Genomic DNA, 25,304 nt, shown 5'->3' with positions numbered 1-25,304 from the left:
ACCTGGGGTGACCAATGAGGCCACTCACTGGACACGCCCCTGAGAAGAAGCAGATGTACCTGATGCCCTGACTAGGGCTGCACAATTAATCAAATTTTAATTGTGATCACAATTTTGGCTGCCACGATTAAATTAACCGGATCGTCGGCGATATTTCCATTTTAAAATGCGGCTCTCCTGCATATCTAATCCAGCACTTTCTACACTAGTAGTCAACCAACCACCAGGGGGCGAACGCATAGTTCAGGTTTCATGTAGCTGCCTAAGTAAATAACAAGCAATCGCTAAACAGGATGTGATGTAGTACTCGACGCCACAATAACGCGCCATTTGTAAAAGCAGATGAAGCAGTGTTGCCAACTTAGCGACTTTGTTGCTATATTAAGCGACTTTTCAGACCCCCTTAGAGACTATATTTCTAAAAAAGCGACTGGCGACAAATCCAGTGACTTTTTCTGGTGTTATTGGAGACTTTTGGAGACTCGTTCTCACTCTTATTAATGCGGCCACAGGGGCCGGAGGCTCATTAAGAAGAACGAGTCCAGTCGGCACAGTCCTCCTGCAGCAGTTTTTCCCAGCTGCAGAGCCGGAGGGGATGTTTACTTTCCCTTAGCGTCCAGTCTGCAAATTGCTAATAGGCTAACAGTTAGCTCTGTAGCAGTAGCTACAGTCTGTATGTGCTGCTGCTGCAGGAGGTGTTCACTTAGCGATCTCTGTTCACAACAAGCACCAGACACTCTGTGTACACACTAAAAACTGTTCCTATTGTTTGTTTAAAAGTAGTGCAATAAAAATACAGATGTTTTCCTAACATGATGAATAATCGTGATTAATAATCGTGATTACAATATTGATTAAAATAATCATGATTATCATTTTGGCCATAATTGTGCAGCCCTAGCCCTGACATTTGTTTTCTTCTTGCTAAATTAGGTAAGTATAAAACCAACAGACGATCACATCATCAGTCAAACAACATGAAATCACTACAATTATCAATCTGTCAGAGCATGATTGCAGATTGCAATCATGCTCTGACAGATTGATAGCAGATTGTTGTGAGATATCAGCATTTCTGGTGGAGTCATCCTTGCAAAGTAGTGCAAGGATGTAATTCCTTTGTGTTTGATGTGTCTCTCCTGAGGTGTCCATCAGACCAACAACAAACCATTCATCATGCTGTTGCTCCTCTGGGTTCCTGTCAATTTAAATCAAAGGTATCTCAGTCAACATGACAAGACTGAGTCATCTCTGAAATATTTTTGTCATGAAAATCTTGGTAGCCTTGGGCTGTAATCACATAACTGTCCTTGCTGAAGAGCAATGAAGAACTGGTTCACCTACTCAAAAGGCCATGCACAATGATGCAACAACCAAGGTCAAATAGTGATGGTCTGTGTTACAGTGATAACAAACAGGACAAATAGTCTCAGCAAACCACAAGTAGTTGTGTGCATGACAAGAGAATGACCAGATTTCTGCCATAAATCTTGTAGCATAAATCACTCAGTATGTTTACATGACACTTAAAAAAAGTAAGAGTCAGAGTTCTCCAACTCCGATTAGGACACCCAGATAATGTTATTGGAATAGGATTTTTGCCGGCAAGTATGATAAAACAACGCATGTGCACATGCTCCACATGCTCCACCCCCACGCTGGCGTATGACCCCGGAACAAAAACATCCAAAAAAGCCGATCGCAGTAGCCAGTAAAATTATCTGCATTAGCCTACCATTAGCTTTTCACATTAGCCGCTCACATTAGCAGGTCGCATTGGCCGGTCGCATTAGTAGGTGTCGTTAGCCAGTCACATTAGCCGGTCACGTTAGGCGCTCACATTAGCAGGTCGCATTGGCCGGTTGCATTAGCAGGTCATATTAGCCGGTCGCATTAGCCGGTCACATTAGCTGGTCAGTAGCGACAGCACAAAGTGTGGAACTGAGGTCAACAGAAAGGGCACCATATTAACCTGCTGAAACGACGCATTTCACCACCCAGTGTTGAGGAGGACGACACGTTCCCGTCGGTTATTTGATTTTCTCAGTTGCATGTAAACTGGTACAAGAAGTCAAAGACGCCAAAATCGATTTTTAAGCATAGCTCGATTAAACTGTGCATGTAAACGCACTGAGTGTATCAAGGATTTTCAGTTGAGGATCCAAAGTGACAACAATCAACATGAATACTTAATGGGACTGCTGAATGGGAACACACCAGAAACAGCCCATTATGAGCCTCAACTCATAGTAATGACAATACCAATCCGAAATATCATTCATCAGTTAAGTTACACTGAACTCCTGACTACTTAAGTGTATTTCCACAACAGAAACTCTTGAATCAGTGCCCTGAGAACAGACAAGAGTGGAATCCCAGCAAGGGAAGTCCTAACTTTGATTTTAAATACTTTAAGCTCCAGAGCACAAAACTTGCCAAAGCCTTTTGCCTTGCGTTCATTAACTTCACAAAGAGAGGAATCCACTTTGGCATAATAGAAAACTGTCCCTATCACTCTGTTTATACTGCACTGCATTATTCAAAATAAATCTGTCCAAATGACTGCAATATCCCCCAGTCCCGTCAACGTCTAAGCCCATCTAACAACATCATGGGTTTATTTCCTCCTGTAGCCCTGAGCATGCCATTTCCATTTCACAGCTCTGTCTGAATGTTTGAGAGGATATCTAGGTGGGCAGATGTTTGGAAAACCCCCAGAACGGATTTATACATGCCAGTCATCTCAGCAGTGACACATGAAATATTTTTCGATGCATAACGTACATACATTTTCAGTATCACAGGTGAGTAACTGTGGCAATGTGATATCATATTTCAGACACTGAAGGTTCTTTTCAGGAAAAAAAAGCTGTTTGTTTGCAGATGTGTTTGCAGCATATGCAAAACAATGGTAAGTAAATGAAGATCTTCTTATATATCACAGGGAGGAAAGATTATTCAGTTATTTAGCAAAGGAAATGAAAGGGTGCCCTCAGCTTAACGGAATAACAAGAATTTAACATCACAGACATAATAGATACCAGACCTGTAGGGAACGGTTTATGAGGACAATTATGGCAGATCAATACTTGTGGGGTTAGAAAAAGACACACCTCTTTTTTGCACAAGGCTTTTTTAGAGTATCAGTAAGTTAATCAGGTTAAACTGCATCCAGGGAACTGCTGTGTCAACAGCATGAAAAATTAAGCTCATGCTGATAATGAATAATGGATGTTAAAAAGTCCTCAAGCTAAACCCAGTTTAAAGTTAAAACTAGAGTTAAAAACATCTTGGAATTAGATACTTGAATTCATTTACATAGGTTTTTGAGTCGCAACACATTTACATCTTCACTATAAAGGCATTAGGTCAGGTCACTGATACACACACATCACTATTAATATTTTAGTGCTATTATTATGCTAGTATACTAGAAGTCTGTAAAGTAACATACTTATATACTTATATTGACACTCAATTACCAATAGCTGATTAGGTTTAACATCATTCAAGCTCCTCTACTAATACCAGATCAAAATGTAGGTTGAACAGTGTTTGACAAAAGCTTAGTGAGGCTATACAAGACCATGTTTATTTACTTTATCCATTGAAAGACATTGTGTGTGTGTGTGTGTGTGTGTGTGTGTGTGTGTGTTGTGCTCGAGGGTTGAAAGACCCAGAGTGCATTAGTGGGATCAAAAGCCAATGACAGACAAAGCCACAGAGCCACTTTGATGTTGTATATGAATCTTACATGGCACAAGATAGGGCACAATAAAGTCATTCCTATCTTTCCAAACAAATAATAAAACATATAAATCAATTAGCATAGCATAACAATATTATGAGGCAAGACTATTTGCCTGTCCACGCATCTATTAGTTGTTTTTCACGAAAAACATGACCTGTCATAGAAGGGAGGTAGAAGTGTAAAGGTAAAAAACGCAAATATCGGCCCAATATATCGGGCTGATATTTGCGTTTTTTACTTGTATTGGCATCGGCCAACATAAAATATGTGGACTCATCTGAGGCGCCACAACCTCGAGGCCTATAAAACATTACACATTGTTTGCTATCCAACTGTTAATATGTTTTGTTTGTTTTGTTAATAAATGTTTCTTTTTTTTTTTGGTTTAAATTGAGACTTGTGTAACATTTGTTATCATTGTGTCATTTTTATCATGTAAATGGAGGGAGAAAAGGCAATATTGGCTTCAAGAATCGGCCCAAAAATAATCGGCAGCAAATATCGGGGATCGGTTAAGACTGATGTCAAAATGATCGGCATCGGCCTTAAAAAACCCGTATCGGTCGACCAATAACGCACAGGTGTAATTAATTGCCTAAAACCGTTAAGGGTTGCATTCAATTTAGGTGTACTAGTCCCATGGGTTCGTTATTGTGAATGCTGGCTAACTGTCATGACTTATGATGCACATAAATGGAACAGACCCCTCAATAAAGCATCAATGGTATTAATGGTATTTCAGCTTTAGCTTTTGGACTGAGGAAAATTTCAGATTTGTTATTATCTTTTCAGATTTTTAAACCTTTCTCATCTTTAATTTTTAGGTAAAGATAAAAAATAGTGGGGTTTTTTTCATCTACTTTTTTTATATATGTGATGTATCCTTTTTAGGGTGTTACAGTTCTTTGGACAGATAAAGCAACCGCATATATAAGCAATAATGTTTTAAAATAGTCTGTAACTACAACATAACATAAATGCATTCCTGTCAGTGCCATAAACCAAATATCTTTGCTTTATAACAGGAAAGGGTCTTCGTGGAACATCTCCTCCTCCATACATGATGTGCAAATAACCTTACATGAGAAATTAATCAGCTGTTCCCTCTAAAGCTGTTCCCGCTAAAAGACAATTATTCAGAGGTCTTGTTCTTAATTCTTCGACAAACACCCTGAGCTTGTGCTTCAGTAACTGAGCACTTTGTAACTGCAATCATGGCCACAGAAATAAGCTGTTGACAAAACAGTGGATCACACCCAAGAGGGCCCGGCGTGGCCTGCATGTCGAAACACCGCAAACCACATAGTTGGCCTTTGCTACAACTTGCTCACAGTTGGATCCAGCTGAAAGCAGGGATTGTCATCTCCCTGAGACGTGGGGTGAGAAAAACAAGAGGAACAACTGGAAGCACTTCAGAAGGCTACTGTCCTCAAAACAAAAAGCAATTGCGCTTTGAATTGGTCTCATCTAAATAATTGCATTGCACTAATACATATATTTCCCTTGCCAATAAACACTAGCCCCAACTATGTCATCATATGGATCAATACAGATTTTATGGAACAGTTAAGCAAATGTATAAGGATCTCTAAACCACACAGTAGCTGCTGGGTTGATAATGGACACCACTCCACTTCTTTGACTCTGTGGTCAACCAGCCAGTCAAGCATGTCATATGAACCATCAAACATTGTCCTACAGCTCTGAAACAAGAGTCGATTGGAGTTTTTCAAACAGCGAGCTGCTCTGGAGGCAGAAATAATCTCTGTGATTGAGTTAGATGTTGATGTGCAAATAAAAAAAAAAAATAAGTAATAGTAAAAAAATAAATAATAGTAAAAAAATACAGTTTTTTTTCTGTCTTGTAAGCGTTGATTCCCATTTATAGGTAATAGAGCAAGGACTTAAAAATACTGATGATGATCAATGTAATCAAATGCCATAACTGGCCTTCAATAGAAATTTTCTATATGTTTAGCTTTCCGGTCTATAAAGCAGGGTTTCCTTGGCTGCTCTCATTGAAGTTTAAGCGAACCAATTCGATTATTTCTGCCTCCAGAGCAGAGCTGCTTCTGACAAATGACTGGAATCTATAAAAGCTGGGGAAAAGCTCCTCTTCACATAACCACATCTGGGAGCTTCTCTTGAATAAAAAGTGGAGCTACAGCAGGCTATACCATCACTGAATGGAAAAGTAATGCCTGTGTGTATTTTAAGAGCAGAAACAAAGGGGGGGCTCTGTTAAGACGTGCAAAGTGTAGACAGTAGAAGCTGTCAAAACAGCCTTTAATAATGTGTCGGGGAGGTTGGAAGTGCTTTTCCATCTCAGCAGTATTAGCAAACATAATGTTGGCCCTTCCTGCACAAAATACATTTAGTTCAACAGCTTGTCACTTAGTCAAATTTTCCATTTAAAAAAATCTACAAAAACAAATATGGGCTCTTTCGATCCATCCAATGGCAACAGCAGCTGAACAACATGTTAATCTTTTCTTTTATGATGGCATATTGGCACTGCATACACATCAGAATATAGAAAGGGTGGTTTGACAGCACAAGGTGAAGTAGATTTATAATATCTCATCTCTCCACCAGCAGTCCTGCAGCAACTTGCCTGGCAAACGATGGAAAAGCCAAAACGATCTTCTTGAATGCAGCAGAGAAGAAGACAGAGTGAAACAATATAAAGCGGGGTAAAGGGAACAATAACCCCTCTAATGAGCAGCTTCTCTTAAACCATAAGCAGCAGGAGGGTTTTGTATAACAAAAAGATTACCACTTATTCTGCCATGTTATACTGTGTCTCCGTTGGCTGTGGTGAAACTAATTCCTCTAAACGTGGCCGGTCGGCTACCAGCCAGGTCACTAGAATTACATGAAAGGAGCTTAATGCTAACCTTTCCCGAAGCAAACCCATTATCTCCTGGTGACTAACCTGTGATAACAAGCAGAAGTGTTAGAGGTGAATAAGAATGGAGGGAGAGGAGTAAGCAGGAGTAATAACAAAGAGCAATGGGAAACACAACATTAGAGCTGTAACTAGGACATTGTGGCGTAATGGTAGTGTGTTGGACTCCAGATCAGAAGGTTCCATGTTCAAATCATCATTACCGTTAGATGAGTCGTCTCCCCATACAGCTACTGAATACGTTTTGTGGCAGATTCTATCATGGAGTAGCCCAGTGCTGTTTCCACTGGTCAAAACAGTCTTACTAAGTATATAAGTCATACTAACACAGTGTTGAACATTAGTGTAGCATTATAACATTGCTGTGAGCATTAGCCTGGTGGCTGGCATGAACCACTTGTCATAGTAGTACATAGTAGCTGGGTGGATAATAGGGCTGGGCGATATATCGATATAAAAAATATATATATATATCATTCTAAATGTGATATGGAGTTAGACCATATCGCATATATCGATATAGTTCAAATTTGCACTGTGATCCAGGCAAGCTGCTTTATATGTAAATGCTGCCCTTACTAGGGTTTGTCATATTTAGTTATTTTGTAATGTTCGTTATTCTTCTCTCATATTCATATATTTATTTCAGAAAAAAGATTGGCCTATTTTATTTCATAGGCTATTTTTATTCAAGATATTTTTTATTTAAATGTGCACTTTATGGAGCTTTGATTTTTTTTTTAAAAGTACTCCTGTTGTTATACAGTATTTATGTTCACTTAAATAAACAATTTTTTTTTAAAAACTACTTGTGACATGTCATATTTGACTGAACATTTGCTCTCACTTTGCGATAAAAATATCAGGATATATATCGTATATCGATATTCAGCCTAAATATATCAGGATATGACTTTTGGTCCATATCGCCCAGCCCAAGTTGATAATGAAATATTATATCAATAAATAAGGTCTCTACTGGATTACTGTGTTGCAAAATGGCACCAATTAATGAAAATATGCTGTGTGGCATAGTTAGCAACTGTAACTCTTGAAGGGGATATGAAGCCATTGACAGGCAACCAAATGAAATGCACTACCTTTAATAAAATGACAGATTTCTCTGGGCTTGAACATTGTTGGAAATATTTTGGGAAATGCAATGAGAAAACTCAACAAATCATATCATAGGTCTAGCTGTTTTAATTTTTTTATTTATCTATTTATTTTATTGCTGATATGTTACATATTATACCTGGAAAAATTGTATTCATCATGGTCTTCTATTAATAGAAACGTCAAGGCATATCTCACTGCTATCTCTGAGGTCTAACATTCCTGAAGCTATAAAGAGAAGCATTACACCACAAGCACATAACTAAGTTATGCAAAATCAAGTGCAGTGCATTGCTGCTATTGTGTTACTTTTAACGGGTCAGACTAATGATTAACTGGATTATCTGAACCAGTGGGTAAAGATAACAAAGCGGAGTCCCCACCATCACCAGGCAGTGGCTGGGATAAGAAACACAAGCTAGCAGCTATCAAGAGCTCATGTTTGATATGTCAGCGTGGTCAAACCAAGCAATGTCTCAATGGAGCAATGTTTTCTCTGAAAGATAAAAATCATTTAAGAACATGCATAGAAACCAACATAGAAAACATGTCCATTGATGCAAAAAATGTGTGTCTAAAAGCAAGATAAAAACACTAAATCTGAGGGAAATTATCTTGCTGCATGGACAGATAATCCCAGAGTGAGAACCTACAACTATAAGGGGTCCTTAAAATAATGGGGTTGAAGGGCCAGATTAACCTGCAAGTTACCAAGTCCCACACGTTACCCCACACTGTAAAAAAAGGTGTGTCTGAAAACAAGATAAAAACACTAAATCTGAGGGAAATGATATTGCTGCATGGGCAGATAATTTCACTTGACAAGATTCCTTAAATTAAGATTGTTAAATCTAGAAATAAGCATGTTGAACGCTTAAAATAAGAAATTAACTCTTAAAACAAGATAAATTATCTAACACTTCTAAATCTAAAGCTTTTTTTATCTTGGTTGAAAAAAAATAATCTGCAGTGCACTCTGCTCGGGCCAGTTCATCGCTGCTTGCAGCTTTAATTTATCTTTTTCTAAGAGTTAATTTCTTATTTTAAGCATACAACATGCTTATTTCTAGATTGAATAATCTTAATTTAAGAAATCTTGTCAAGTGAAATGATCTGTCCGTGCAGCAAAATCATTTCCCTCTGATTGAATGTTTTATCTTGTTTTTAGACACACCATTTTTGCAGTGTGCACATCTATGAACTCATCGTGTGCTCCACACTGTCCTGCTAAATCTGTAAATGATTTGACAAAAAAAGGAATTTCAGTTATTTATTTCCAACGAGAGTGGAGAAACACAGCAAACCAAAAAGGAAACAGAAATAAAATCAACTACCAAAACCACATCAGCAGTAACAACAGAAAGTGACCCTGAATGCCCCAACACAGGATATATGTAGCCGGAAAACCAGTCACGCAATGGCTTGGCATGACTATGGCATACTCTGACTTTGGCAGTTACCATTATGGCATGTGGCCTATTTGCACTGCTGTGTTTAGCAGCTCCAGCCAGAAACTCTCCCAGCTGCATCTGTGAGACTCAAGCTCAATGCTCTAAATTCAGCATCCAGTAGATGATATTCCACTCTCTGCAGACACAAGTATTTGGATGCATGCTTCACTGTAAAAAAAAAAACAGTAAAAATACAGTAAAAAACCAGCAGCTGTGGTTGCCAGAACTTTACCGTAATAAATACGATGCAACTTTTTTTTATATATTATGTTAAAATGATATTAACACTGTGGATTTCACATTTAGATTCCCTTTTTATTCAATTTTTTACCGTATAGATAAAAAAAAAAGTTGCATCAAAAGAAACGCTGTTTTGCCATATAATTGACAAGAAAATACTTAATAAATGCTGCATAAATTAAAGATTTTACCATTAAATATTACAGTATATTTTTGTTAGAGACATGGTGTTTAGCACATTTATTTTTACAAAAAATAAATGCAAAAATTACAGTGATGGCTTGTATATACATTACAGTATATTTTTGTTACAAACATGGTGCCAGTGTATTTTACAGTGTAGTAATTAATTTTTTTAATAACTGTAAAAAAAAAAAATACTGTTTTGGCTACATTTACGGTGTTTCATTGTTACTGAAACTGAATTAACACATTTATCATTTTACAGACTTTTACTGTCATGGTTTAGCAGTTTTTCACCGTAAAATCTACAGACATTTTTTACAGTGTTGCATGCATGTGAAAACCACATATCAGCACCTGTGTGTACACCTGAGATGCATGCTGGCCAGTGGGGAACCCCGAAAGTCACGCAAGCCTGACCCTGAAAGAGGCACTGTTAGGGAAAGATAAGAGACTGTGATGTCATTGTCCTTGGTGCCATCCATGTGATTAGGAAAGCTCGCCAGACAGTTGTTTAGCCAGTCAGCCAGACAGGTTGTAGAGAAGTGCTCTCAATTTCTCCTCGACACTGACCCACATAAAAAGCCACACAAATGTAGACCAAAGTCTGTAGCACCTTCAGCACAGACCTTGTGTATACAGACACTACAGTAGGAAATGTAGACCTTTTAGCATACAGTGCCCCAAATCTAAATTGGATGGATTATGTAACATACACTTGAAACAAATCATATTGAATATTTGGTTACAAAACCATTACAGTCCGAGACATATCAGAGGTTTCCAACCCACAGATATCAGATATCTCCCCTGCTGATGCTGTCTGGCCTGCACTACAGCCAGCAACACTTCTTGCTAAATTTGGGGTCAAGTGACTGACTGTGAAAGTCAGGAAGATTGCATTATTTGGTCATGAAAAACACCTTGGGTGTTTTTTTTGTATGTTCAGGATCATTGTGTTTCACTATGTACCAGCCCTGCAAAATTAATCCAATATACTTTTTCGAGCTTTGAAGCCTGACTGATACTTAGGCTACATTTACATGATGACGGTCTGAACAGAAGACTCAAAAGTGGCGTCGTGTCTTTAGACAATCGTTTTCAGGAGGAAATCTGCTGCATATGGTGATGCAAAAGTGTGTGAACTGGATTGGGTATGCATACCAGGCGGCTTCACTTAAAGAGATAAGAGCATCTTTGGGCATGTGGAAGTTTTCACGCCACGCATTTTTTACATTACATTACATTACATGTCATTTAGCAGACGCTTTTGTCCAAAGCGACTTACAATAAGTGCATTCAACCTGAAGGTACTAGACATAGACCACAGGAATCAAGTAAGTACATAAGTTTAAGAGCTAACTGTCATTGCTACAGGAGTGCTATATGTTAAAGAAGAAAAGAAGAGAAAAGAATAAGAATTTTTTTTTTTTTTTTTTTTTTTAAATTAAATATATATCTGTTAGGTGACCATGACTTAACCGAGGTATTGTTGGAAGAGATAGGTCTTCAGCCTGCGGCGGAAGATGTACAGGCTGTCTGAGGTCCTGATGTCGGTGGGGAGCTCGTTCCACCATTTGGGAGCCAAGACAGAGAAGAGTCTGGAAGTGGTTTTGAGGCGAGTTGACCCACGCAGGGTGGGAGTCGCCAGCTGTTTGGCTGATGCAGAGCGGAGAGGACGGGCAGGAGTGTAGAGTTTGACAAGGTCTTGGATGTAAGTAGGACCTGAACCGTTAGCAGCAGAGTACGCCAGAGCTAGAGTCTTGAAACGTATCCGCGCAGCCACTGGTAGCCAGTGGAGGGAGCTGAGGAGGGGTGTTGTGTGTGAAAATTTGGGAAGATTGAAGACCAATCGAGCAGCTGCATTCTGGATGAGTTGTAGAGGTCGGATGGCTTTGGCAGGCAGACCTGCCATGAGGGAGTTGCAGTAGTCCAGGCGTGAGATGCATTTTCATCAGCTACTCCTTCCACAAAGTTCTCCACCATCCACTAGATCTCCCAGGTCTCGTCCAAAGCCGCCTGGCTTGCCTCCGACCAATTGGTGCATCCAAAATGTGATAGAGGTAATTACAGATCCTTCTCTGTTCACTAATACTATCTGTACATATCCTGTACATTTGGTGGAAAGACTCCTGTAAGTTTATTAGAGCTGCCAGAGCAGCTTGAAGGTCCGACGCATGGAAATAATCCCACATGTTTGTTTATTTCCCTGTACTGGCACATGTTTGTGAACGTAAACACGTACGTGACGTGAGCAGATCTGAGCAGAGTTTTGTGTCTTGGCAGTGTAGACGGACACGCTACGGTGGAGCGGATTACAGTTTTACACACTGGAGGGTGGTTTCAGATTTTTGCATTTTTAAGCCCCGAAAATGCCATCACCGTCTAAACGAAAGGCCCGCAAGCGTCCTTACAATGGGGCCTTACTCACCATAGTTCAATATTGGCTGGGGTTGGGGGACAAAGACAGGTTCTGTTAGTCACCAGAGTTGATTTCGGCCTATGTGGCCTACTAACTTACTGATGGAAGACAATTATCAAGGAAAAATTACCAAATCAACAAAATTTGCCTGTTTGAAACATTCTTGGTAAGGTAGAAAGCCATGTAGAGGATGGAACAAAATCAGGTCACAACTGTGCCACAGTCCACATCTACACTCCACCAAGCAGACCGGGACAGGTTTGGACCTGTCTTTTAAAAATTCCTCCACTCTTAAAAAAACAAAGGAAAAAAAAGAAACAAAGCATTCAAATACTGATTTGGACTACAAAAGAGTTAACGCTTAAATACATCTTCAAGTTCTAACTTTAACCTCACAGTCACTTTGTCGTTTCACTTCCATATGTGCTTGAGTTGAGCACCAAAATAATTTGAAAAAGACATATCATTGTCCAGCTACTTATACACTGTATTGTATGTTTTTGAACTGCTGAACTATACTTACATTAAAGTAGTTTCAATTTGAAGTAGAACTTTAAGATCTTTTTTTAGACTAGTATTTAACTACAAGTCTGCTCCTCCATTGACTGTCACCACTATACTACCATAAACATGCTGTTACCAGCCTCCATGCAAAATTACAGGCTATTTTGCACCATGTAATCTGTTTTCTGCAAACACTGCTGCATGTTCTATCATTGTTGCACATTGTTACTTTGCATATTCCACCTGAAGTGCTTTACAGATTCATCATGCTAGTTTTCAAAGTAGTAAACCATTGTCTCAAATCTCACTGGACACACAGTGAAGGGGTGCAGAGCAGCAGAGGGGTACTGAACATCTTTTCTGGATGCTTGAGCAAACTGCAACTCGTGATTTTGGAGCTGCGGGTGTGCAATGTTTTAGTCAAAGACTGGCAGGCAACAATTCCCCTGGAAGGAGAAACAAGGACACTGCTCAATCGGCTGGAAGGAGAAGAAGAAAGAAAAGAGATGAAGATACAAGAAGAGAGGAAAAGCCAAGTCAGAGGAGAATACAACAAGAGAGAGGTTATTGAGTCCACAATTCTTTCCCTACTTTGTTCCCTGCTGTGGTGGAGATGAACTCTAAAAAAATCTCTGCTGCTTGACCACAGATGAACCGACCTACTCTTACTCCGTTACCATCAATCACATCGCATCCCATCATCCTTTAGGGCCTATACGGCTCCGCCTTGTACAGTCCACTCACATAATAATAATCCCCCAATTACCTTCCACTACTGCAATATTCCTGCTCACATACAGCAGCTCCTCTCCATTACATAAGCAGTGAACCGCTGAGTGTAGTGAGCTAATGAGCACTGACAACTCTTCCACCACCACTTCCCACTTTCTCTTTGCGTTGTGGTTCAGTGCAGCTGCATTGGCTGTTAGCTCCTTACCTGAGAATAGATCAGGATTGAAAACTATAGTTGGACTTTTAGTGAAGCCGAATGATTCCCAGAGGAGTGTTCACTGCAAAAAAGGTGTGTCTAAAAACAAGATAAAAACACTAAATCTGGGGGAAATGATCTTGCTGCATGGACAGATAATTTCACTTGACAAGATTTCTGAAATTAAGATTATTAAATCTAGAAATAAGCATGTTGAACACTGAAAATAAGAAATTAACTCTTAAAACAAGATCAATTAAGCGATGAACTGGACCGAGCAGAGTGCACTTTGAATTATTTGTTTCTTACTCTAGATTTTTTTTTTAAATTGGATTTAGAAGTGTTAGATGATTTATCTTGTTTTAAGAGTTAATATCTTATTTTAAGCGTTCAACATGCTTATTTCTAGATTAAATAATCTAAATTTAAGAAATCTTGTCAATTGAAATAATCTGTCCATGCAGCAAGATCATTTCCCTCAGATTAAGTGTTTTATCTTGTTTTTAGACACACCTTTTTTGCAGTGTTGCATTTTAGATGGTGAAAACGTTCTACTTTTCATCAGTTTGGTGCTTCAAACCTGACTTGTCTAACTTTACCCTGCAGCAGAAAAGTGTCCATCATTACTTCCAAGACATTCCTAGAGGGATCAGCTTTCCAATACTGTATTTGTTTCTCATCAGGTAGAGCTAAATGTTACTCAACAGTCAACTTGTTTTGAACTGATAAGGAGCCAGGTAGGCTGGCAGCCTGAGGACAGGGGTCAGCACTAGGCAGCCTGCTAGGTGTGAAGTCAGTGTGTTCATAATGTGGTTCCAGGAAGCTGTACAGAAAATTTACAGCTCAGCCTTCAGCCAATATATCTGCCCTGCCACTGTGCATGATGCTGCCATCTGATTCTTTGAAGTGCAATAAACATGCCACTTTATCCAGGACATAAAATAAAATATTCCCTACCCCATTTCTATGTTTTATTGTTTTGCAACCTTGAATAAAAGTAGATGTTTTGCAGTTTTTGACACTTATTGACAGAAAGGATCTTAAAATTAAAGAAACAGAATCAGTTGTCAATGCAGGCCAAGGGTAGACTCAAGTGGTGGAAGTTAAATATAATTTCAAAGTGATCTTTTATTTTTCAGGACTCCAGTCATTTTAAAAGAGATAATTTGACATTTTCCAAATACTCCAATTTACTTTTATTCCCAAGAGTTAGATGAGAAAGTTCATACCATTTCCATGTCCATACGCTAAATATGAAGCTACAGCGAGCAGCCAATTAGCTTATTTTAGCATAAAGACTGGAAACAGAAGTACAGCTAGCCTGGATCCAAATGTATCTCCAGTGTTACCTTGCTTTAGTTGGTGAACACAGTTACATAAAATGCAGATTTAAATAAAAAATATCTTAAATAAAAATATCCTATGAAATTAATTAGGCCAATCTTTTTCTGAAATAAATATATTTATATGAGAAAAGAATAACGAACATTACTAAAGAACTAAATATGACAAACACCAGTAAGGGCAGCAGTTATATACAAGGAAAGAAAAAAATGAAATATATCGATATAAGTGGTATGGTCTAATTCCATATCACATTTAAAAATATATCAATATATATTTTATATCGATATATCGCCCAGCCCTAGCTTAGCTTAGTTAGCTAAACCAGCTTCTTGTGAAAAAATCTGGTTGTAGATGTCCATTTCTCCTTCTCAAGTTGCTAATCTGACTGTAAACAATGATCGGCACATTTAAGAGGAAGTCTTTGCCATGATAAATATTATCCAGATATCTGCTGGCTACACTGGAACCACAGAAATCTTTACCCTAGTCCCCAGAAGCTAAAGTGTTGTCAGACTTATGGGTTCCGAGGTTTGCTTTTGAGTCAACCGCTGGCCTTTTACCATTTTGTGATTGATGTCACATGCATCAGTATGTGCTATAAAGATAGGTTCATCATTACATCATAGACTTGTCTTCAGACATCCTGGAACCACAGGGCACATGCTCATCATATGTTGCTGATAAAGCATACAATGAAAGAAGAGGTATTGTGAAAATATGGGACTTTGTTTCATTAACTGTGTCCCCTGAGGATATTCTGCATTGGTGTATTTCACCAACTTGCAGTAGCATGTCTGCAAGCCTGAATTTGTGGAATTTTGAGAGGAAAAAGGCCAATTATGTGCTTTCAGACCTAAGCTTCCATTTAGGCTGAGTAACTGTGGGAAAGTAGGAGACAAATAGGATCTAGAGATGCAGCACTTCAAAGACTTAGAGCCACAAATTATGCATCCAGTGAATGAATGTTTGAGTATTCTTGAGTTTTATGTCTCTCATGGTGTACCAGATATAAAAGCAGACTGGAAGAGGATGACTAAAGATCTGAACCTCCCAGCCACGTCCATGAGTATGCCAAAAGGAAAGCCCACTAAAACCCATCTTCATATTGCTCTTGCTTACATGATTAAAACAGTCAGTTATTACTTGGCTACCCAAGTGCTGAGAACAACAGCCTTGAGAACAAAAAGACAGGATGAGAAGCTTGAAAAGCCATTTAGCATTAATCCTTCATGACTGTGCATACTGTAGCCCAGATTGACTCTGAAGTTAATGGTGCTTGAGTGGTTGATTGATGCATACTTCCTGGTCCCACTCAGACTGTGACGAAGGCCTCAAGAGTCCCCAGAGTAGATCAGGTACACCGGCACAGCTGGGGACATTGTCTGATTCTCAGCTAATTCACAGAGCAGAATAAGTCTCATTTCACAGATCACTGATATTATAGGTAACAGTAAGAGGCTGCTTAATTAAAAGCATCACAGAATTGCCACAGTAATACACGTGACAGATAACTTTGCAACTCAAGATGGTTCATGCATAATGAAGAGGTAGATAAAGACATTAGAGTCAGGCAGAATGTAGGTGGAGATCAGCTTTAAGTATAGAGGAGGATGGTAGTGAAAAGGCGGATGTGATGTAGTTGTTGAAGAGTTTTCAGCTCAAGCATGAAGTGTGGGGGTACTTCTCATTAGTGGTCGATTGATACGGGTTTTTTCAAGGCAAAGTCGATTTTTTTGGGCCGATTCTTAAAGCCGATATTGCTCTTTCTTCCTCCATTTACATCATAAAAATGACACAATGATAACAAATGTTACACAAGTCTCATTTCAAACAAAAAAAGAAACATTAATTAACAAAATAAACAAAACACATTTACAGTTGGATAGCAAACAATGTGTATGTTGTTCTAGGCCTCGAGGTGGTGGCGCCTCAGATGATCCACATATTTGATGTGTTTTTCTTTTTTCCGGTATCAGCAGCAGCTCACCAGAGAATGCTGGTGTAGACATGAAAAAACATAAGTCTACCAAAACTGCTGTCAGTCCATCTCCTTCTCATTCCCAACCTGTCACATGTGGACGCTTGCTCAGGACCACTTGTCATCACTTTTTAACGCACTGGTTATGTGGATGGATCAAATTTTGATGCTCCATATGTTTAGGCAACAAAATTACTTGGTAAATTTTAGGAAAAACATCCTGGTTTGTATGTTTGTTATGTAGATGAAGTTACATAGCCTATTGAAGTTAAGAAGACAACAAACATAACTCAGTGTTGACTTTTGACTTCACATGCGACACAAACAGTGGTTTCCTGAGTGAAAGCCCTGTGTTTGTTTGGCCCATCCAACCGCCCCAATCTCCCCCCTATGGGGACTTTGTAGTAGTCACCAGTTTCAGAGCACTTGCTCTGAGCGTCTAATAATGCCGCCAATGGGTTTGCTTTCGAGTAAGCTAAAAGCCTGATGTGTCTTATAGAGACACTGAAGGATGCCTTGTGCATCAGTATGGGACATGATGACAAAGTTCAGCTGTTTGATGACCAGGGATTGAGAATGAACCAGACAAGAACTAAAAGACAACAATATCTTTTTTCCCTTGGGCCTATAAAGCAAACTTAAAGTGCACATTATGCTGCACTCAGCACAGCCTTTGGATCTTCATTGAAACGTACCTTATTTTGCATGCCACCCATATCGCACACAAATAAGAACCATCAGAAACACTCCTCAGTTGCAGAATGTGCCAATGCAATCTGAGACTTCTGAAAAATGACGGATGGCTTTTTCTCTCTCTTTTGTTGGAAGCTGGATGACTCGAGCCGACTACTGTCTTGGATGAATTATGTATCATTTGTGCTGTTTTTTATTGCAAAACTAAGCACTCAAATACATATTGCATGCTACAGTATCTGCATACCATTGGATGTAAAAGCAGAGATAAAAAATAACTTTTACAATTTGAGGCTAAGCTTTAAAGAAATACAAAGTTGCTCTCAGCTGCAGGAATATTATACAACTCAAGTGACCTATGTGTGATTACATCTTCCTGTAGTCCAAAGGTCCTGGCTGGCCTGTGTTACAGTAGTTAGTGTTGACCCGGAGCCAAGTGTTCTCCGGAGGGGAAGCCTACACTTCTACATTTACAGTGCAACAGCATGGATCAATGGACCAGTCGCCTCCATTCTGCTGAAGCATGGAAAACCAACAAGCACTGGTAAACAGAGGAGAGTGTTGTGTGTTGGATTGCCAGTGTGTCTGTAAGGAGGAAGTGCTCTTCTCAAGAATGAGTGTTAATGTTGACCTACTTCGTCACTGTTTACCTTGAGTGGTAAACTCTACTACTGCGGCACAGTGAATATTAATATTTTCCAGGAAGTCAAAGGTATTTCATCTGTCACTATGAAAGTGAACGTACAGATGTGAAGTGAAGTATCTTTTAGAGTGTACTGGAGGAAAAGCATTTATTTAGTTGAATCAAACCCACATCTGCTACCACTATACTATTTCTGCAACCTGTTACACAAAGTCCTTCTCCTAAAACAGAGGTTTTCCAAGGCTAAAACACAGAAAAGAAAAAACTTGGCAAATCCAGCATGGATTCACCGAAGCATTCCAAGGCCTTGAAAAGAAGCTGCAGCATTAACGTGACTCCAATGATAATACCACCCACTGGCAAAGAGGAGAGAGTGCTGTCTCTAACCATGGAAACAGTACCAAACTTTAATTCATTCATTAGTCATTTAATGGGCTTTAAAGCGCAGCCACTAGAAACCCACAAAGGGAAAAGCAATCAGTGTCCTAGTCGGGCCTCATTCGAATTTGGCACAGGGGTTTCACACAGCCATGCACTGCTGTCATTTAACAGATGGAACTTGGATGAACTTTAAAAAAAAATTGGTCAGCATGTTATTGCAAAGAGCAATGAGTCCAAAGCAGAGTCCCTCCATTATAAAACAGGGTAGTTATTAGCATGTTTTAACATGAATATACACACAGATTTAAAATGTCTTTAGTGTCTGATAGTGAATCTACTTTATTTAACTCAGGAATAAGTAGTCCTACTGGGGCTGTATAGTAGCCAGTTTACTATGTTTTTATTATGTTTAACATTATTTTATTTTGGCCTGGATTAGGGCTGGGCGATATATCGATATAAAAGATATATCGATATATTTTTAAATGTGATATGGAATAAGACCATATCGCATATATTGATATAGTTCAAATTTGCACTGTGATCCTTGCAGGCAAGCTGCGGCTTTCATTTAAGATTTTTTTATTATTATTAAATGTGCACTTTATGGAGCTTTGGTATTAAAAAAAAGCTCCTTCTGTTGTTGTACAGTATTTATGTTCACTTAAATAAACAGTTTCAATAAAACTACTTGTGACATGTCATATCTGGCTTTGACTGAACATTTGCTTTCACTTAGCGATAAAAATATCTGGATATATATTGTATATTGATATTCAGCCTAAGTATATTGGGATATGACTTTTGGTCTATATCGCCCAGCCCTAGTCTGGATTCATACAACTTTTTTTCAGTGACATTTTAAACTTCAGTACTGGCACACTTAACACACACCCACACAAACAGTGCGGGTTATTTTGTTCCCATGTCATCCTCATTGCTCCATACACACTCATGGATGAACTCTGTGCACTTTTCTGCCAGTACAAGTATTGAATGGGAACAATTCTAGTGTTTCCGGAACTAAATGACAACCCAGAGAGTGGAACAAGAGTCCTGCTTTTTGTAGATCCCTTCTGTAAAAGACTGCCATGATGACAATAATTACTACTCTTACTCATCACATTGAAATAGCAATAAAAAGTTATCCTTCCATCAGGGTCCCCTGGGGGTCACCTACTGGCTCCGGTTCTAGGGGGCAGCCACTGGCTCCCTCTGCCCGCTCTCTCCCTCTCCCCTCCGGCCGTGAGGAGCGCCATGTTGAGGCTCCAGTGTGGATGCAGCGTGCTGCTCCTTTGGGCGCAGCGTTACAAACAGCGGTTACACAGCGGAGCAGGGGGCTTACCTTAGCGATCGCCTTCTTATACCTCATGGCCGCTTGTTCGATCAGGTTGGAGACTTGTATATTCCCATCTCCACACGGAACGACCACCCGGGTCCTCCCGAAACACACCGTCACTTTCATTTCACCTCCGCCGCGTTAATTCCAAAGAGGGAAAGATCCGCGTCAAAACGACAATAACCATCCCCGGTGTGCCAAGGTGAAAAAACAAATAAATCCCAGCTGTTTGGAAGAAGTGAAGTAGTGTTTGTGTCCCGAGGAGAGAAGCCCAGCAGTGATCCAGCGGCGGGGCTGGGTGGCGTCCTCCCTGTGTGCCGTGTTGACTCACTTTACACAAAGTTCCCAACAGAAAGCTCTCCAGTGAGAGCGCACCGCTCACTGACACGGAGCGCGCCCACATGTCACAGCAGGCTCCAAGAATGTTTCCCACAGCGACCAGTGCTGCAGGTTGGAGCTACAGGAAACAACCACAGTCACTTCACATGCCTTTGCTTCCTTATATCATATAACGTTGTTATAACATTTTTTCGTGTAGAGAGTCGCGATCTAAGTAGCTTACGTTATGACATAATGGAAATATTATAAAATAAAGTGCTTTTCAACAGATTGTTGTTGATTTCACATTGTCATGGGCTTTGACTGTAATGATCATGGGCGGATTGTGAGGCAATGAGCCTCTGGGCACAGACTGGGCCCTACCACCTCCTCTACAAACTTTGTAGGGGTTGAAAAGGTGTTGCTAAAGTGCCCTCTAGAGTGGTGAACACGAGAGGAAGTGCCTTATGCCCCCCGGACCCCCTAGATGGTTTGGTTCACTGGTTTTATTGTCAGTAGTACCATATGATTAATTACTTTGATCTGGATCTCCTTTAACTTAACCCTTTGGAGTTTGGGGCTATTTTGTTGGTTTCTGACTCCTTTTCATTCTGCCTGTACAAACGACTTAAAAAGTGTTCACCCTGCCATGTTGGTATTGTTTTCAGCACAACCTCACCTATATGACCTGATTTTTATTTTTTTCATTTTGACTTACTGGATCAACATTTTCAACACACACAAAATATAAAAATATATAAAACCCCACTTAAAACACACTGAAAAAACATACATTTTCTTCACAAAAAACACCCCAAAAAATACAAAAAACATACATAAAACACACATAAAAATTGACAAAAATCACACAAAAAAAACATTAAAGACGAAATATTGCATTAAAAACGTTGAATGCAAACTGCAAAATTTGAAAAACCTATGCAAAAACGTACACATGGTCGAGGTGGGGTTTTTTTAACGTTTGCTGAAAAAGGGTTGATGCACTAAATTGGACATGGAAACTTATGAAAAAGCTGACAGCAGGGCTCCATGCTGCTTCGTTTTTACGTTGCAACGTCATGAAGAAGTCTTGCTCCGGTGCTTTTGTGGACTCCAGAGGCTTAATGGCAATCGTAATCAAGGATGAGGACTATTTCATCATAATTGATGCAATAAAAAACGCTTGTTGCATGCTGGTGGGGTCCCATGTTGTGCAGATTGTGCCCTTTTTTTTCACCCCTGCCCTTCAAACAGTCTGAGTCCGCCACTGCCCCCTTTTGTTGTTTAGTGTCTCTTTGTAGTCATTAAACATATCTCTGTCGATTTGAGTCCCATTGTGGTTGTTTTGTGTCTCTATGTGTTCTTTTTTAGCTCTCGATGGTTATTTGGTGTCTTCTTGTGGTTGTTTTGTGCCTCTTTCTAGTTTTTTTTCTCTTTATAGTTGTTTTGTGTCTCTTTGTGGTTGAGTTGTCTCTTTATGTAGTTATTTTGTCTCTCCTTGCTGTTGCTTTGTGTCTCTTTGTTTAGTCTTTTTGTTTCTTCCTGGACCTGTGCCTGGTAGGCCCGTATAGTAATCCATCAATGGTCATTGGGACATCAGTAATATACTTGGTTTGGTTTTAATCTAAATCCCAGAGTGAGAACCTACAACTATAAGGGGTCCTTAAAATAATGGGGCTGAAGGGCCAGATTAACCTGCAAGTTACCAAGTCTCACACGTTACCCCACACTGTAAAAAAAAGGTGTGTCTGAAAACAAGATAAAAACACTAGATCTGAGGGAAATGATATTGCTGCATGGGCAGATAATTTCACTTGACAAGATTTCTTAAATTAAGATTGTTAAATCTAGAAATAAGCATGTTGAACACTTAAAATAAGAAATAACTCTTAAAACAAGATAAATTATCCTTAACACTTCTAAATCTAAAGTTTTTTTGTCTTGGTAAGAAACAAATAATTTGCAGGTCACTCTGCTCTGGCCAGTTCATCACTGCTTGCAGCTTAAATTTATCTTGTTTTAAGAGTTTTAACAGTATACTCCTACTCTGGAGTGTTGCTTTTCCTCAGGTTAGCTGTATGGCTGTTTGAAATTATTTGTTTAAGCACATTTATGTATTTGCAAAACAGACAACCTAGCGCCCCTGAGGGTCCCCAGTGCAGATGCCCATTCTGCCTAGTTGATAATCCAGTGTTATGGGGCAGGTGTAATGGTTTGAAAAACACTGTCCTCACTAGAGGTTAACACAGTAACAGAACAGTTTTAACTGCACATAAAGCAGTCAAGACAGCTTGTGTCCTGATCAACCAGTTAAACTAACAGTCATATGGGTTTCTCTGGAGTCTCAGCAGATGCAGATCTGTGAGAATGGGAGTCATTAATGTCAGGTAACCCTGGGGGCTCAAGGCTAGTTGCAGATCTATTGCGACAGGCATGTTACCACACTGTGATCTGATGTATGTGTGACTGCCTGGATTACTCAACACATGGAACATAATGTATTAACAGATGTTGCATTCCAATTTAAATACATGAGACGGACTGAATGAATTGAACTTATACATAAATTCTCAGATGGAGCTGCTGAGAGCTGCACTTACCCCTGATGGCAAAGCATATATTAATGTTACGTATATGACTAAATTATTGAACTGCAGTGCAAAAATGAGAGACGGGCCTGAGGCTGGATCTACAATATGACCCAATTTAATGATAAAAGCTGCAACCTTTCTGTGGAGCTTCATTCCCTGTGGCTCTTATTCTTTATGATGGAATGGAGTCCAAGTGAGTGAACATGAACACAAGTGGCAAGATGGACAACCCCCTTTTCCAAACTATACAATACACTTTTTTTCTTAACACTCTCAGTAGGGTTTGTTTCATACTCTTGAGCAAACAACAGTATAACCCAAATGATTCAACTCTTCCTGCCTTAAGATATCATTCAGCATTCAATTCAATGTATATATTTACTGTTTAATGCCATTTTGGATTTGTCCTGACCTTGTGGCGCAATGGTAGAGCGTCTGACTCCAGATCAGAAGGCTGCGTGTTCAAAGCACGTCAGGGTCAAGCTGTTGGCACATACCAATATGCTGACAAATACTGAAAATAAGAAATATTTCTAGTCTGAAGAAAAACTGGGCTGGTTTTGAACTCTTTCAACTGGTTATGCTGTGTGAGGGACTCTACTTTGACAGCTGCACCTCTATTTTGCATAAATAATACTCCCCCTAGTGGCAAAAAAAGAACACTCCTTCAAAGAGCAAACTAAGGAGAGTTGGATGATATTTTTTCCCCTTTGCATTCCTAGTTTAACCCTCTGTTACCAAAAGCTCCAAATCATGACTTCTCCATCACATCCAGACTAGAAAACAAAGCAGCGTGGAGCCCTACTGTAAATATACCTCTAAAGTTCTGGCTGTAAACTCCATGAGACCAGTTTCAGTTTGATGATGATATACCAAGTAAAACTGGAGACAAGGTCAAATGTATTTTGTATAAAATGATAGAACTGGATGGAATTCTCTTATATGTTATATTTGCAACCTTTGTTCACATTTACAACATTTAAAATTGTTTATTGAGCATGATAGCGTTTTGAAAGTAAAAAAAAGATTCAAAATCACATTTTATGTTGGACTAAATGACTAAAAAAGACACAAAATGACCAAAAACACACGAAATTACCAAAAAAAGACACAAAGGGACTAAAAAAAGACACTAAATGACCCCAAAAGACACAAAATGACCAAGAAAGACATAAAATGAGAAGTCAAAATGACCCAAAATGAGAAGACAAAATTACCAAAAAAAAGGACACAAAATGACTAAAAAAGACACAGAATGACCAAAAAAGACACAAAATGACCTACAAAGACAGAAAATTAATAAAAAATACATAAAATGACCAAAATTGTTACGCTAAACATACAAGACATAGAGTCCCACTAGAATAAAAACCAGAGTTGATGACAGGATCACACACAATCACAAGATCACATTTATGTTGGTTTTTCTTTGTTTCTTTTTGGTTCAAAATGTTGATCCAGTGAGTCAAAGAAAAAAACAATTATTATTAGGTCATATAGGTAAGGTTGTGCTGAAAAAACAATACCAACATGGCATTTAAACATGTTTTAAGTGGTGTATACAGGCAGGATGAAAAGGATTCAAAAATGGACAAAATAGCCCAAAACTCCATAGAGTTAACATCTAATTCTCACTTATTTCCATGTTTATGAGCTAAATGTGAATGTTTTTTCATTCATTTTCCATTTTGTCTGTCCACTGAGGTGTTCTTTTAATTTAGCACGGATCAAATAGTCAGACATGAGTATAATTTCTCTATGAATCCAGCTGAGAGTTTGTTACAGAGGACACCAATGAGCTCATCACACTTCTCAGGGAACAATTCTGTAATTTACCCCAATAATCTCCTGCAGTAAGACCAGTCCCGGGCCTGTGTTGTAGTATGTCCACTGCACATCAGGAATGCAGGGAGGAGGAGACAGCGGTGGAATAAAAGACAGAGCAGCCAGCACGACTTCACTGGGGCCCCTGACCTGAGAGGGCCAGTGTTCCCGCTGTCAAGATTGGACCCTGTGTCTCATATACACAGCACTGCAGGATGTCAAAGAATCTAACTGTTGTTTTGATGTTAAAATGTGGCTTTTGTCATTTAAAGGGCGCTGCCTGATGCCTGTGTTTGCATGGTACACAACATTTCAGTAGAAAAGCAATTACATTTTATGTAAAAAGGAAAAACAGCTCTCTACTGGGACCAATGAGGTCTCCTACATGGGTATATGACAACAGTGCCTTGACAAGTGTCCATGACAAACAGTTGATGACTTATGGAAGAGGATGTGGCTTATAAGCCGAAGGGCCGAGCCACACCAACGAGAGAGGAACTCTCTAATAGGGCTGGGCGATATGTACCAAAAGTCATATCATGATATATTTAGGCTGAATATCGATATACGATTTATATCCCGATATTTTTATCACAAAGTGAGAGCAAATGTTCAGTCAAGGTCAAATATGACATGTCACGAGTAATTTTATTGAAACCGTTTATTTAAGTGATCATAAATACTGTA

The 25,304-nt window shown here is 39.2% G+C and overlaps 1 protein-coding gene and 1 non-coding gene across 2 annotated transcripts in view; one reads left to right on the top strand and one right to left on the bottom strand.

Moving 5' to 3' along the window:
- The window catches only part of LOC131962165 (partitioning defective 3 homolog), a 572,304-nt gene extending 552,106 nt beyond the window's left edge, over positions 1-20,198 (bottom strand). The window contains exon 1 of the mRNA XM_059327127.1: positions 19,891-20,198. Within this exon, the coding sequence (XP_059183110.1) occupies positions 19,891-20,010 (120 nt within the window). The 5' untranslated portion in view covers positions 20,011-20,198. The remainder of the gene's footprint in view (positions 1-19,890) is intronic.
- A 3,004-nt stretch (positions 20,199-23,202) lies between these two features.
- On the top strand, positions 23,203-23,274 carry trnaw-cca (transfer RNA tryptophan (anticodon CCA)). Its single transcript has one exon. It is a non-coding gene; the product is annotated as a tRNA-Trp (tRNA).
- The last annotated feature ends 2,030 nt before the right edge of the window (positions 23,275-25,304 follow it).

Source organism: Centropristis striata, chromosome 23 (assembly GCF_030273125.1).
Source record: "Centropristis striata isolate RG_2023a ecotype Rhode Island chromosome 23, C.striata_1.0, whole genome shotgun sequence".
Taxonomy (NCBI): domain Eukaryota; kingdom Metazoa; phylum Chordata; class Actinopteri; order Perciformes; family Serranidae; genus Centropristis; species Centropristis striata.
The sequence above is the reverse complement of the archived record's forward strand: the minus strand, read 5'-3'. Positions and strand labels throughout refer to the sequence as shown.